This window comes from Annulohypoxylon truncatum (assembly GCF_022578515.1).
Source record: "Annulohypoxylon truncatum strain CBS 140777 unplaced genomic scaffold F4807scaffold_37, whole genome shotgun sequence".
Taxonomy (NCBI): domain Eukaryota; kingdom Fungi; phylum Ascomycota; class Sordariomycetes; order Xylariales; family Hypoxylaceae; genus Annulohypoxylon; species Annulohypoxylon truncatum.
Window position 1 is genome coordinate 283,979 of NW_025953823.1, and position 15,108 is coordinate 299,086.

Sequence of the window (15,108 nt, forward strand, 5' to 3'; positions counted from 1 at the left end):
CGGGATATTCTTCCATACTACACATTTACTATTGCCATAACTCCATTGTCCGAACCAACCATGTAACCCTTTCTCGTATCGTCGTAACATCGTGTCCATCATAAGCATGGGATTTTAATCCTCATTAGACTGTCTCTGTTTCTTTGGCACGTGTTCGGAGTCGGCAGGGTCGGTAGTAGGTACGTCGGGCAACTGACTGGCCTTGGCCTCGGCCTCGGCGGCCTGCTCCCCGGTGATGCTATCTTGGTCGGACGAGGCTGGAATGCTTGGGGGAAAGTGGCGACTATACGAAATAGCATTGATCAGTGAACTGTGTTGTGAGGTTTAGGGGTTGGTTAACTACGTACGGAAGAAGGCTGTTATAAGCGCGCACGTCCTTCTCTTCAAAGGTGACAAATATAACTTTGTCTAGCTTTTTACCATCGTCGCCATCCATATATTTTCTGACGGTGTCGCAAGCGACGTTGGCGGCATCCAGACTCGGATAGCCATATACGCCGGTGCTGATAGCGCTGAACGCGATAGTCTTCAGGTCGTTCTGCACAGCAAGCTCTAAACTGGTCCGATAGCAGCTTCTCAGGTGAGCCTCGCTTTCGGCAGGTTTGCTGTCGTTGTAAACAGGGCCGACGGTGTGTATGACTTTCTGGCAAGGAAGATTGTATCCGTTGGTGATCTTGGACGAGCCAGTGGGACAACCGCCCAAGGTACGGCATTCAGCGAGTAAACCTTTCCCAGCAGCTCGGTGGATCGCACCATCAACGCCGCCACCGCCGAGTAGGGAAGTATTGGCGGCATTCACGATGGCATCAACAGATAAGGTGGTGATGTCGCCACGGAATAAGCCGATGCGGTCATTGTGGACTGGAGATGCGCCTTTGAGAGGACCAAGTCTTGAGACGTCTAACTTCTTAAGTTTATAGAGAAGATTAAGAGAAGGAATGTCAGATGCAGAAGTGGGAGCCATCTTGACAGCGGCGCGAAGCATGGGAGAAATTTTCAATGGTAAAGTTGAGGTTGAAAAGTTGAAAAGTTGAAAAGTCGAAGATCCAATCGATCTGAAATTCTTACGCGATGTGATGTACCTACGACATTCAAAGGGAAGAGCGTCCTAACACCCCAGCACACCGGTCCAGGTGGGGAAAGTGACGTCGAATGGTGGAAGCTTTATCGATAGGAAAGTACCTACATCAATGGACCCACAAAAGACCCAGTCCAGCTGTTAGCATTCAATGTGCCAAATAATAACAACAACAACAACAACAACAACAACAACAATATCTAAGTATGATAATCACAAAATACAGAAAAGAGTCACTACCTCAACTGTTTCTGCGCCTACAGAGAGAGATCCCACGTAACTTATAAGGAAAAGGCTTCAGAATCAATATGCTACATTCCATAACGGATGTCGATCACAAATCTCCGAATTCAATATCCATCCTTTCCTAGTCGGCCTCTTCTGTCATTTTCCTGGATATGGATATGGAATCTCATCAAATTCTTCTAGCTTAGGTATCTGATATCCTAGTAATGAAGTTTCCTGCCTTTGTTAACTCTCTAGATACCTACTGGGTTAGCCTACTCTGTACTGTCTGTAGTCACCCATATCCCGTTCTTCTTACGCCAAACATGTTTGAGATCAATGCTTCCCACAAATATCGGTTATCCGGATCTGCATCGATACCTGCATAGTCATCCATAGGAAGAAACCGAATAGCCACTTCAAGAAAACGAAGTTTCGTATTAGCTAAAGCGTGACGAATCACAGGGGTCGATACCATGGCTCAGTTCTACCACAAGCAATCATAATACCACAACTATACCATGAAAATTTCCATCCAACCAGAAATACCCAATATGATATCGGCCCATCTCATCCGCCACATGGCGGGGATGGGGTTGGCTTCTCCAAGTTGACGTTGCAACAGCTTAGCCGGCAATACCACATTAGCTATGGTTATGGCCAATGTGTGGGGAAAAGGGGGGACGATCAAGCCTGGAAAGGTCTGCTGGACAGTAGAGCAACAGGGGTTCCATATACAGAATCATTTAGCATTGTGGCTACGTCTACCTAAACCTGCACGCCCACAACGGCATATCCAAATCAAGGGTTGAATAATGCAGGCTCCCTGTAGCTATGAGCAAGGTCCTCATCATCTATATCACAGGCGAGCTTAATTCTTAAGTCAAGGTGGGCAGCACGTATGCGAGCAAGGGAGTCTTCAAACACAGTCTAGTCTCTGTCCTTTCGACTTACAGCTATTCATTCACTTACGATCAAAATGGCACCAGATCAAGAGAAATCATGGGGGGTGAGGGACCACTGGAAGGCGATGATTGCTATGACTCTAGTATCTCTAAGCTCTTTTCAATATGGTCTTGATTTCGGCATCATTGGCGGTCTTCAGGCCATGGTTCCCTTTCTCCAGGTATGGACTTGCTTCCTCCCCTTGGCGGATTTGCATGTCATCTTGCTCAAACACCAACTTCAAGGTCTTCGGGAAAAAAGATCCATCGACTCCCCTCGGGTATAATATCCAAGCCGACAGGCAACAGCTTATTGCGTCTTTGATGGTCCTCGGCGCTTTCGTGTCTTCTTCCTCGACTGGATTCACGGCTAAGTATATTGGTCGGAAAATGTCTCTGGTATGCGATATGGACAGCCCTTCCCTCCCCTTTTAGCGTGTCTCGGGAGTGAGAGGGTCTTAATTCAGCCAATCGAGAAGCTTCAGCTCTCGAGCTATGCTGGAAATTTCTGAAGAATAAATCGCTGATTCTCACTGTTCAAGTGGATTGCTTGCGTTGGCGTTTTCGTATCTACCGCACTCATGCAGGCTACTACGAATATAGGAGGTCTATATGCTGGAAGACTGATCATAGGCTTTGCTAATGGGCTGTTAATGACGCATTCTCAACTTTACGGTATGTAAGAAACTCTCTCCTTAAATCATACGCTATCTAGATTCCCTGCAAACCCGTTCCATATTCTGCTCTTCTTATGCGAAAACTAACTCGATAATAGTAAGTGTCCTATTATATCTATATAATCCACGATGATTTGGTGGGGGTGAATCAAAGGAGTGCTGTTCCAAGGTGAAACGAAATAAAAGAATAAGTAGAGCGAAAATCCTTTTTATTATTATTTAGCATCTAACACAACTTCTCTCTCTTCGAGAAGCTAACATGTTATAGATTCAGGTACGGATAGTCGATGAAGCTTACTAACGCCACAAGTAACTTATGTTGTTGTAGGAAAGTGTCCCAAGTCGCTATAGAGGATTGGGTATCTCGTTCTTCTCATATTGGATTTCATTTGGTAAGATTCATTATGCCTACACGGGATATGGCTCAATTGCATCTAACCAGCTTCCAGGATCCCTAATTGGGACCATAGTCGATAATTTCGCAGCGAAGAACCCTACCCGAGACGCCTATGTCATTCCCCTGGGAATTGTATATATTGTGCCTGGAATTTTGGCCATTGGACTTTTCTTCATTCCTGAATCTCCCCGTTGGCTCGCGGCGAGAGGGAACTTCGAAAAGGCCGAGCAAGCTTTACAACGGCTAAGACCTCGAGGGTGGGCAGTTGGCCAGGAAATAGAGGAAATGCGGACGACGCTCGAAGCCGAGGCTCGACTGCAGGCCGGTATTGGATATTTGGACCTTTTCAGGAATCCTATTGACCGTCGTAGAACCACTGTTGCTGTGCTTGCATTGACGAGCCAGGCAGCGTCTGGTTCTATGTACGTTATATGTTCGTACACCTTGTTCATCCAAGTCTCTTGATTATTCTCTAACATGTGGCAGCATACGGGACCTATTTCTTCGAAATGGCAAATGTCGGAAATGCATTCGAGAACTCCTGTATCCTCACTGGCGTTGGAGTGGCCGCGCTACTCGCCACCGCCCTTTTGATTACGAAATTTGGGCGTCGACGAGTGATGATGCTCATGGGATTCGCTTTTTGCGGGCTCTCTCAACTAATCATAGCCGTGATATACACGATTCATCCGAATACCGAAAACTCGGGCAAAGCTCTCGTCGGGATGAGTGTCCTCTACATAGTCGCGTATGTAATATTTGGTGCTTCATTGTCCCCCACCCCTGTCCACCCCCTCTGCGCTGTCTCGCCAATTAAAGAATCAACAATTCTACCACTTACCTAGAAATTTATGATATTTTCACTTAAGAAACGTCGCTGACTACCATCCTGTAGTTATAATGCGATGGTCGCTCCTTATGCATGGCTGTCTGGAGGCGAACTTTCCTCGCAGCGTCTACGCTCGCACACATTTGGATTGGCTACTGGAGTGGGATTCTTCTTTGCTGTAAGTACTTCGAGACAATCCTCTAGAATTCTTAGCTAATGATTCATAGTGGCTTACTAGTAAGTCCTGATCTGTATGGCTAATTCGTAGGATAACTAACATAAAGTCAACGTAGCCTTCACTGCGCCGTACTTCATCAATCCAGATGCATTAAATTGGGGCCCTAAGTATGGATATATCTGGACGGGGTCATCCCTTATCGCAGGCGTCTGGATCTATTTCTTCCTACCAGAAGTGAAGGACCGCACCCTTGAGGAGATCGATGAAATGGTGAGGCTTCAAGGTCCTACGAAAATAGTCGAGTATGCTGATCACTAGAACAACAGTTCGAGGCTCGGATTTCTGCTCGGAAGTTCCGCAAATACCATTGCACAGGAAGCCACGCTGTCCTCGAGGAGAAGACCCAAGCAGAGTATGTCGAAGAAACGGTAGGAAGTGCCAAGGAGAAAGAAACAAGAGCTTGAAGAACAGTCATCGTTGTCTTTTGGGGGCAAGACATGGTTGGTAGGTGTGATGGATTCGAAGGAGAGGATTTCTGGCCTAATCATGACATGTCGTATATGAAGGAATTTAACGTATTCCTCTGTAGGAACCCTTTTTATATGAGATGGAAGATCACTGCACGTCTAATTAACATCTTATCTATCGGAATTGGCAATGTACATGATTTCTTTATTCCAAAATCATCCTGCAGATAAACGTCATTGAGGCAGATGCGATCTAGCAGGCAAAAAGAGAAATAGTCTATGCCTTGAGAAGTTCCTTTACGACATCGTCATATGATTCCTCGGCGTTTTTCTCCGCGTCAAAATCGAAGATCCAACTCTGCCGAGGGAACTGAATGATCTCGGGGTTCTTCTTGACCTTTTCCCAATCGGTCTTATGCCACATATCTCGTGTGCTTTCGCCGGTCTTCTGGGTCTTACACACGCGATCGTACCTAATCTTCTCGTGTGCTCTGACAGAGACAGGAACGTTTTCCTTTCCGCCGCGACGCAAGCATACAGCGATGACTACTCCGTCCTCGAGTGCTTGAGTAGCGCCCTGCGCGCTTGTAGGGAGGAATGGATGTGCCGAGTCACCAAGTAGAACAATCCTCCCTGAGGGGCTGACCCAAGTTGGTAATGGATCTCTGTAGACTAATTTCCAGTCAACAAGCATTTCTTCGGGCGTTTTGGAGACGATTCGAGTGCATAGCGGATCCCAATCTTTTATTGCTTCTTTTACTTCCGAGAGCTTGCCCGGGAAACTCCACGACTCGTCGATGTCGTGCTCATCGGGATGCGTCAGGACCCAGCTACAGTCAGAGCCATTCTTGATGGTGCTAAATAAGAAGTGCATATCCGGCCCTATCCATCCGTTGAAAGTATCGCCATTGTTGCAGAATTGTACAGTCTCTGGATCAGCAAGCATGTCCTTATTTGGGAACCTGAATATCGAATAATTTCAGTTATTGTTGCATGGAATTAGATAGGCTGGACCTCATACCATGCCCTCCAAACAGCGTATCCGCTGCTCTTTGGTTTATCTTCGTATCCCAGGACAACTTTCCGGGCCTTGGAGCGTACTCCATCTGCCGCGATGACCACATCGGCGGCAATCTTCTTGCATAGTGAGCTAATAGCAACGATTTGGTTCGGTTTCAATAAGTTCACAGACCTTTTCACCACTTTCTAGCACGATGCCTGCTTCTTTCTCGTCCTCGAAGTACTGCTCAATCTTATTTCCCAGATGGATCGGTATGGCTAGGTCGTCTTTTGCGTAGTTGAAAACTACTTCGTGCAACTCTCCTCGGTGTCCATTGAAATTTGGGGCATCTACTGCGTATTCCGGCGTTTTTTGGTTAATAACTATTTCGCCAGTATCGTACTTGTGGATGTTGAAGCCGTATTTTCTCAAGTCGATGCTCAGGGGCCGCATTCGTCGGGCAACCTCGCCATTCGACCAGCGGTAGAAGATTCTTCCTGCATTTGGCCCGAACGAGATAATATCACCCAGGGATTTAAGTTCTGGGAACGCCTCATATATCTCGACATCGTGTCCTTGACGGTGGCATTCTATCGCTGCTCCTAGGCCACCGAATCCTAATCACCGGAGAAAGGGGAAACAATGTTAGAGATTATCAACCTCTTACTGACTCTAGGAATTCTGTATAATACGCATAGCATACATACCGGCACCAACCACTATTACTTTCACACCCGTCCTAGGCCGCTCTGTTGCGCCATTGGTGTAGCCATTAGTTGCCATCTTGATGATCCAAACGCAAAAGAATTTCCCGAGACGTGTAAAGACAGGGCAGAGAGTCCCTTCGCTACAGAAGGCTTAGAATCCCCCAAGTTGCGAGTGGATGGTCAAGCTACTTTAGGAGAGTGGCAATGGCCAATAGGGTGTTGACTTAATCGACGTTTAAATATGCCGGTTGCATCCAAGATGAGAAACTCCATCTTCCCAACACGCGATGCGGGGGCGGGGAATGATTATATGGGGAATTCCCCCAAGTTGGCCTAAGTTGGCAAGGGGCTGACTCTTTCCAGCCGTTGTCCCCGAGGCCTGGACTCAGGTGACGAAGGGGGGGGAGGATCGACAGCGTTGGATAGTTTGTCCGGACATCGTGGCCAACTATTGGGTAGAGACCTTGTTGCCCCCTTACGAAATCTCTACAATTCCTTCTATTCCCTGATCTTAGGCTATACTTCGTCGTCCATCCTCGGCCCAGAATAGCCGATCACGCGATCCAAAAGTCATGCCGGCCTCCTCGACGATCCTGAGTTATGGTAGTATGCTTTAGCTCGGGGTGACGGGATCCAGTCTCGGGTAGTAGATGGTAACAAATCAAGTGATACGCCCTTGTATCTTCATCCGGGTTGCAACTTGGACTTGTATCATAGACCAAGCCACAGACTATAACACGGTCACGACCCTTTTGTGGATGTCGATCGTGCCACGAACCCCTAAGTCTCTAAAATGACTTCACACTCAGAGTGGGGGGAGAAGGCTTCCGGGTTGGAGGTCGCCGAGGTCTATGCGCAGAGAATTGGAGGCAGAAATGGTGAGAATCTCATGACACGGGCCCTTCTTTGTACCCGTTCAGCTGATTATGAAATAGTTCTGATTACTGGTGTTGCACCTGAGGGCGTTGGCGAGGGGACGGCCATTTCGTTTGCCTCCCAGGGACCAAAAGTCCTGATTCTTGCTTCAAGAACGAAAGAAAAACTCGAGGCCGTGGCGAATTCGATTCGCCAATTATACCCAGGGGTCGATGTACGGACTATCGCGATAGATTTGGCCTCCCAGGCGTCCATTCGTAAAGCAGCTACGGAGGTCTTCGGGATGATCACGAAGCTGGATATCCTGATCAACAACGCTGGGGCGACCTACAACTCGCGTCGATGGACAGCTGAAGGGATTGAGATGCAATTTGGTGCGAATCATATTGGTCCGTTCCTGTTTACGAAGTTGCTGTTCCCTCTTTTAGAAGCAGCGGCTAAGGAATCTCCCGCTGGAGCAACTCGCGTGATTAATCTTTCTAGCCACGGTCACCGACTATCCACGATACGCTTCCACGACTATAATATCGAGAATAAAGAAGTACCTCTGGAGGAGAAACCCTTCTCCCCATTACCTCTCGCATTCGCAAGGGTCCAAGATGATGGCTATATGCCTACCATTGCATATGCGCAGAGCAAGACGGCCAACATTTTGTTTACGCTTTATCTCCAAAGCCATCTACAGAAGAAGGGAATCACATCATATGCTGTACACCCAGGAGGTGAGGAATACGCCATATACCCCATGCCGATCATCGATAATCTGTTAGCAAACGATAAGCTAACTTAGATGAACTCTTGTTTAGGCGTGAGTAGTAACCTTGGTAGAGAGCACGATGAGGAGATGGCCAATGCCATCGCGGAAACGTCTAAATTTTGGAAGAATGTCGACCAAGGTGCATCGACGACTCTTGTGGCGGCATTAGATCCAGCACTAGACGGTAAGCTCTCTCCTCCGTCTCTTGGTAATTACATCTGACGTTCAAAATAGTCCCCACTGACATATACTTGGCCGACTGCCAATTCTTTCCCAGCGCAGACTACACCAAAAACCCGGCAATAGCTGAGCGTCTGTGGCTTTTAAGTGAAGATCTGGTCGGGGAGAAGTTTAATCTCGAGTGAATATGCTGGTGGGATTCGTGCGGCGAACATTATTCGTATTCAAGAACTTCTGGTGGCATTATTAGCACCTGTCTTATAGATACCGTCTGACGCGGGAGTTATAAACATGGCTTAATGTGTCTAGTATCGCATGTAGACACCTAGTATTCGATGTGGGTGTTGTTACGGGTTAAATGCGCCGAAGAACTCGACGCCTATGTTGCTTCCGTGTAATCATTTCTATTTTAAAGCCCAGCTATCCACGCTATCGAGACAGGAACGTGTGCTTCACGAGTCTAAATGAGCAATAAAGAAGCCCCGGCCATTCGCCGAGTTCGTAAAAGTTGTGCGACTTCTACCCCGGCTAAACCGGTTGCATATGCCAGTGCAGTCGCTTTTAAGCGAGTTTGTGCTTGTGTCCTAGCTACGCTCCGTTGCGTACTTCAAATTATGCTCGACGGGATGGTGCTGGTAAACAAACATTTTACTTGAGCAGTGAATGTTTCTTTGGGATGATATGCATGAACGTCCTACCTTAGTGCAGATATATTGAAGTGAAAATAATCTGAATAGACGATCATATCACCTACCTTTTGAATTCAAACAATCCTAGAATCTCAGACGAGTCCAGAATGAGGTTGGCCTTCCTGTGTGCTCTTGCTGGAGTATGGATAGGTTACGCGGCCGCAGAACCATTGACTGCTCGTGAAGTAGTCAGTAATCTACCGAGAGGATGGAAACTTGAGAAGGAAGCGAAAGCAGAAGAACTTATAAAACTGTCAATCGCACTCAAACAACCAAGGATGGATGAACTGAAAGCTCGGCTCGATCGCATTAGCAATAAGACGAGTGCTGAATACGGGTATCATCTCACGAGAGATGAAGCCAGAGCATACCAAGAGCCTGACAAGGTGGCGCTGGAAATGGTTCATTCGTGGCTCATGTCGGCCGGGATCACCGATGTAATTGTTGACGGATCGTTGATGACGGTCACCTCGACAGTGGCGAAAGTAAATGAGATCCTCGATACAACTCTTGGCTATTATTCATTTCAAGAGCGATCTCCAGTCTTGCGCGCTCAGTCATACTCGCTACCTTTTTCTCTTGACGGGGCTGTTGAGCTCATATACCCGATCTCCAACTTCATGCCACCACCGCAATCTAGGCTTAAGTCCACTCCTTCTCGGAAGGCATCCGCAGTATCAACCCTCGCCGACGACCAGCCTTGCTCAGGCGGGGTCAAGCCGGCATGTCTCATAAGTCTCTATAATGTGACGCACATTAACGTGACGACGCCCATCAAATCTCCTATAAGATTTGGCATTGCCGGTTTCCTCGAGCAGTGGATCAAGTACGAAGACGTGTCAGAGTTCCTAGGAAGATACTCACCTGAACTTGGGCCTTTGAATTATACGTTTACTATAGCGACGGCGAACAACGGTACGAACCCTCAACCTAACACGCCGGATTCGCGAGCGGGACTTGAGGCTAGCTTAGATGTAGAGTACGCTATGGCTCTCGGTTATCCGGTAAACGTGATTTACTATTCGACTGGAGGCCGAGGTGAGAAAGTTGATCCAAACGGCGACCTGCTTCCATCTAATCGAAGCGACAACGAGCCGTACCTGGAGTTCGTACAATACCTTCTCGACCTCAACGACGAGGAGATACCTCACATAATTAGTATTTCGTATGCCGACGATGAGCAATCCGTGCCGATCTCTTACGCGACCCGAGTATGCGATCTATTTGCCATTTTGGCAGCCCGCGGAGTGTCGATCCTCTCCGGGTCGGGCGATGGCGGCGCCAGCGGGATCGGGCAGAATCAGTGCTATAGCAACGACGGGCAGAGACGCAGGATGTTCCTCCCGACGTTTCCAGCAAGTTGCCCGTACGTCACGGCGGTGGGTGCGACGGGTAACACGCTGCCCCTCGAAGGAGCCGACTTTAGCACTGGGGGATTTAGTAACTATTTCGCCCGGCCAGAGTGGCAGAAAGAAGCGGTGGACGGATACATATTAGCTATCAACGGATCACATAGAGGACTATATAACGAGACCGGCCGAGCGTTCCCGGACATCAGTGCTACTGGGACAAATTATGTCATTCAAGTAGGCGGCTACGAGACGGACGTCCTTGGCACTAGCGCGAGCACCCCAGTGGTGGCGGCTCTAATAGCTCTAGTCAACGAGTCGAGGTTGAAAGCTGGGAAGAACAGTACTGGTTGGCTCAACCCGGTCCTGTATTCACAGCCGGTGAGGGAAGCCTTGCAGGACGTCACTGCAGGCGTAAGCCAGAGCTGCTTATTTGATGAAGAGAAGGAACCTGGGTGGGAAAGCGTCAAAGGTTATGACTGCGTGACCGGCCTCGGTTCCGTCGGCGATTTCCAGAAGCTGCTGGACGTATTGGGATGAGTGATGGATCTCGGAACCGAGATATATACGAAGCAAGTTTATTCGCATATTTCCTAGTTGATGTTTAATGATTGGATTGGGTTGGATTGCATCGAATCGGATTTGGACGAGAAGTTGACTTTCTTCAAAATTGGCATGTATTAAAGAAATTAAAACATGTAAAGAATAAAATGGGGATCGTACCCATTCCAGATGCATGTGTCCCTAAGTGGACATAGTGGATATTAGTGGAGAAAGCATGATGGGTGGGGTATCCAAATTTAGCACGCGTCCATAGCTGCTGCTGCTACTGCCGTCCAGGGCAAGAGGTGTTTACCGACTCCACATTAGCTACATTCGCGCTTTGCATCACACCAGACATTTACATAATCCATTATCCCATATTTACTTAGCCATCTAACTAAGCAAAGCATACCTCCTTCATCACACAATTGTCCCCGTCGTGTTGAGTCTAAATCAGCCACGTTGTTTAAACTCTCTAAAATAAACTACATACAAACATACTTTAAGCCACAGTGCCTGGTAAAAGCCTACTAGATATTATTTCTCCGATGGGTCCTTAGCTTTATAGTACTTAGCTTTTACGCGACTACTAATTCTCCTCCCGATCGTCGACTGGCCGCAATTCTCACTTCACGCGCTCCATTCTAGCCACCCATTCTCCATTGGCTCTCACCACTCTTGTGAGGATAAAAAGAGGTGTATTACTAGGCTCGGAATACGCGCGTACCGACGCGTCTTTGTTCTCAATCTTTCCTCCCCCTCCTATGCACCCGCCTCGGCCGCCTCGGAGCCAATCGAGCTTGAATTGCGGGTATCGGCGCCCGGAGAGGTTCGTAGAAGAGGGAGGAGTTGCCAGGCACCTATATACGCATCTATTATATCACGGGCTCCCTTTCTGCTTCCAAGTTGCGGCTACTGTTACGTGTAAAAGCGAGGCCTTACGCGATGACGCTTATACGCGGTTCTTAAACAACGTTTCCTCGTAATTCACGGTCAATCCCCACCCTTCAAGATGCCTATTCTTGAAGTCAAACCCACGTCATCGGAGCTCCTCCAACACGTAGCGAACTCGCTCGGGAAGGCGAGAAAGGTTGTGATCATTACAGGAGCCGGTATAAGTACCAATTCCGGTATCCCAGTATGTTTTCGTCTCCCGTCTCGTTCGAACATGCATACAGGCATTGACCAGTCAAACAGGACTTTCGCTCCGAAAATGGCCTCTACTCACTTATCCAGGCGCAATTTGAGCGAGCGGAAGCTAGCCACCCTAAAGATGCTGAGGGACAGTCTGCCAGTTTCGCCTCAAGTGGACGTCCTACGAAGAGGAGGAGAATATCTCGCACAGCTGAATGTTCGACGGAACAAGAGGAACCGAAAAGGGTCACACGAGCCTCGAATGACTGCAAGAACTTGACTTCATATGCCAGAGACGGCCTCCGGGTGAAGCCGGAAGTAGAAACCCTCTCTTCTAAGACCTCTCTGCAGCGGCTTGCACACTCGCGACCAGGACTACGACCAATCCTACATCGACATATCACTCAAACCTCCACCTCCACAGAATCTTCTACAAGCCAAGATTCGTCCTTCTCAACACCGCAGCTTTCAAGTGCATCGTCTCAAACCGAAGAGTCGTCTCTCTGTGAAGTAAAAGAGACGCGCGATGGCCAGGCGAGGGCTACCACTCCAAGGGCCATCCTGAGTGAAACCTTTAGCTCGTCACCTCTCTCTTCACCTCCTCCTATTCTATTTGACCCGTACGAACATGCAAACTTGTCCACAGAAAGCTCCGATACATCCGATTCCGAGGAAACACAGAATTCATTAGATCTGTTTTCTTCGCAAACGTCCACCTCAAGCTTGCGAAACATGAAAGGCCGCGACCTGTTCGATTGCAATATATGGGCTGATCCACTTAAGACATCTGTGTTCTACCGGTTTGCGACGACGTTGAGACAGAAAGTAAAAGAAGTAGAACCGACCACAACTCATCGATTTATCGCCCAGCTCCGCGATGTTGGGAAGCTTGCACGAGTGTATACACAAAACATCGACGAAATCGAAAAGAAGATCGGTCTATCGACAGATTTGAAAAATGGTGCAGGCAATAGAAGGAGAAAGTCCGCCAAGCATCAAGTAACGGATTCCGAAAAAGACTTCAAAGAAAACCAAGAACCCCCGAAAAACGAGGATGATCCAAATCGCGTCGATACCGGGCAGGCCTCGCAGAACTCGGAAGTTTCTGGGCGGAGCAATACCCGATCAGTGTTAGCCCCGGACAGAGGTGTTGAATGCGTTTTTCTCCATGGCTCTCTAAATTCCCTGCGCTGTTTCGTATGCGGAAAGCTCTGCAATTGGGATGAGGATGGAAGAGAATCTTGCACAATGCTGGGCGAACAACCCGAGTGTCCTCACTGCGCGGGAGCAACCGCTGCACGGCAAGAGAAAGGAAAGCGAGCTTTAGGCGTTGGCAAGCTTCGACCGGACATTGTTCTCTATGGAGAGGAACACCCTCAGTCTGACTTAATATCCCCTATAGTTCAACATGACCTCTCCGCCGGACCAGATCTTCTCCTGATCCTTGGGACAAGCCTTAGAGTCCATGGACTCAAAGTGATGGTCAAGGAATTTGCCAAAGCTGTGCATAACAAGGGGGGCAGAGTCATATTCATCAACTTGACGAAACCATCTGAAAGCGCATGGGGTGATATCATAGACTACTGGATCGAGTGGGATTGCGACGCCTGGGTCGATGACCTGAAAAATAGAAAGCCTCATCTTTGGCTGTCACCTGACGAGATATTAGAATCCGAAAAACAAAGGCGTGAGGCCTTGGCGGAAAAGAAGAAGGAGAACCTGTTCAAAAAGCGTGAAAGTATCGCCGAAAAGAAACGAGAGAGCCTTGGGGAGAAAAGACGACATACAATCGCGTTAGACAAACCTCGACCTCCGCCTAAGAATCCCTCTTCGATGAGAAACGATTACCAATGCGGCGCGTACGTAGTGTGGGAGATATTTCAAACTCTGGCTAAGATTGGCAACCGTCCCTTTGATAACCTTGGGTATAAACCTCCTCAACAACCCCCGCCAGCCGCACCACCTCCCGTTCTGAGTCCCGCTGTAACATCCCAACCTCGTCCGGCTATCACTAAAGCGAAGAAAGCGAGGAAATCCGCACCAGCGGCTCTTGTTGCTCCTACTGACTCGGAGACGAAGTCTAGACCTGCTGTTAAAGCTAAGTTCCTGACTACCTGCGCCAGCCGGAATCAATACGCAAAGGCTGCGCAAGAGCTGGCGCGCTCTGGCAAATCTCCTACGCCTGTTAGGATGGCAGAGCTAAACAGGGCTGCGATGTTGCATGGGAAGAAAACAGCATCACCCTACACTCCGCCTAGTTCTATCACTGCTGCGGTTAAGATCCACCCCCGTCAGCGAAAACGGAAACTTATCGAGGGCGTCCCAGTTAGCCTTCCTATCTCGCGGATAGAGAGGCCTAGGCTTCCGCTATCGACGCCCCTTCAAGGTATTAGGAGGGAGGTTGAGGCCGAGAATCGATTAGCTCCCACGACAACTTACAGTACGCTCCCTTCGAAAGGCCCAATTCTCCCCCCTTTCCATCCTGGATGGGAGCGTTCGCCTCCGGCGAGGATCAAACCACTAGAACCCAGTCTAAACGTGTCGCCGCGCAGTCCTCTAGCTAATTTGCCGCCAATAGTACAACCGAAGGTTTTCGCCAGGCGCCAAGCCACTCATCCAATGTTCTTTAGCGATCCACTTGTCAAGCTGCGGTACGAAACAACTAATTATAGAAAGCCCCCAAAGGACGCAGACGCGGTTATCTACGATAAAACCCCTAGCCCGTCAGACCAGCTCCGGTGGGAACTTGCTCAACAGGAAGCATTAGAAGGAGCACAAGCTCTCGAGGGGCTGAAGCGTTCGCGATAAAGCAGGCCAGTATTATGGTCATAACAGGACTATACTTTATATCTATAAATACGTCTATACCCACAGTCAAATACACTATATCAGTCAATCAATCAACGAAGCCTTGGTCACTTGTGAACGGTTAGACATTATTAATTCTACCGAATTATCCTTAATTAGCAACCTTCAAGTTGGACGCATTTCTCGAGCGCACGACGCAGATAAGGATTGGTCAAGTTTATGGGGACGTAGTTGGACGAGCACGTGAATAGTAAAGCCAGGAATATATTA

At 48.3% G+C, this 15,108-nt stretch overlaps 5 protein-coding genes across 5 annotated transcripts; 3 read left to right on the plus strand and 2 right to left on the minus strand.

Moving 5' to 3' along the window:
* Positions 1-114: 114 nt before the first annotated feature.
* F4807DRAFT_464095 (MACRO domain-containing protein) lies at positions 115-964 on the minus strand (the record flags this gene model as incomplete). Its single annotated transcript, XM_048002074.1, has 2 exons — positions 115-283; positions 348-964. 2 exons carry the CDS (start codon positions 962-964, stop codon positions 115-117), a joined length of 786 nt encoding a protein of 261 aa, XP_047850605.1.
* Positions 965-2,282: 1,318 nt separating this feature from the next.
* On the plus strand, positions 2,283-5,049 carry F4807DRAFT_470500 (putative maltose permease; the record flags this gene model as incomplete). Its single annotated transcript, XM_048002824.1, has 10 exons — positions 2,283-2,429; positions 2,494-2,646; positions 3,193-3,198; positions 3,253-3,316; positions 3,374-3,754; positions 3,808-4,069; positions 4,217-4,328; positions 4,378-4,387; positions 4,444-4,598; positions 4,655-5,049. The coding sequence occupies 10 exons, from the start codon at positions 2,283-2,285 to the stop codon at positions 4,790-4,792; spliced, it is 1,428 nt and encodes a 475-aa protein (XP_047850606.1). The 3' UTR covers positions 4,793-5,049.
* Positions 4,950-6,936, minus strand: F4807DRAFT_244823 (FAD/NAD(P)-binding domain-containing protein). The gene is made up of 4 exons (XM_047994327.1): positions 6,503-6,936; positions 5,988-6,412; positions 5,817-5,932; positions 4,950-5,757 (listed from the first exon to the last, which is right to left on the minus strand). The coding sequence occupies exons 1-4, from the start codon at positions 6,576-6,578 to the stop codon at positions 5,073-5,075; spliced, it is 1,302 nt and encodes a 433-aa protein (XP_047850607.1). The 5' UTR covers positions 6,579-6,936; the 3' UTR covers positions 4,950-5,072.
* A 359-nt stretch (positions 6,937-7,295) lies between these two features.
* F4807DRAFT_453679 (retinol dehydrogenase 13) lies at positions 7,296-8,500 on the plus strand (the record flags this gene model as incomplete). Its single annotated transcript, XM_048000493.1, has 4 exons — positions 7,296-7,380; positions 7,438-8,100; positions 8,185-8,319; positions 8,370-8,500. 4 exons carry the CDS (start codon positions 7,296-7,298, stop codon positions 8,498-8,500), a joined length of 1,014 nt encoding a protein of 337 aa, XP_047850608.1.
* A 611-nt stretch (positions 8,501-9,111) lies between these two features.
* F4807DRAFT_453680 (DHS-like NAD/FAD-binding domain-containing protein) lies at positions 9,112-14,838 on the plus strand (the record flags this gene model as incomplete). The annotated part of the gene is made up of 4 exons (XM_048000494.1): positions 9,112-10,854; positions 11,832-11,870; positions 11,909-12,034; positions 12,094-14,838. 4 exons carry the CDS (start codon positions 9,112-9,114, stop codon positions 14,836-14,838), a joined length of 4,653 nt encoding a protein of 1,550 aa, XP_047850609.1.
* Between the last annotated feature and the right edge of the window lie 270 nt (positions 14,839-15,108).

Bases quoted from the DNA above. Each gene is read 5' to 3' on its own strand.
- F4807DRAFT_244823 (XM_047994327.1), bottom strand. From the start codon at position 6,578: ATGGCAACTAATGGCTACACCAATGGCGCAACAGAGCGGCCTAGGACG. The intron at 6,413-6,502 runs GTATGTATGCTA...TCCGGTGATTAG, and splicing joins AGTAATAGTGGTTGGTGCCG to GATTCGGTGGCCTAGGAGCA. The intron at 5,758-5,816 runs GTATGAGGTCCA...TTCGATATTCAG, and splicing joins TACGCTGTTTGGAGGGCATG to GTTCCCAAATAAGGACATGC.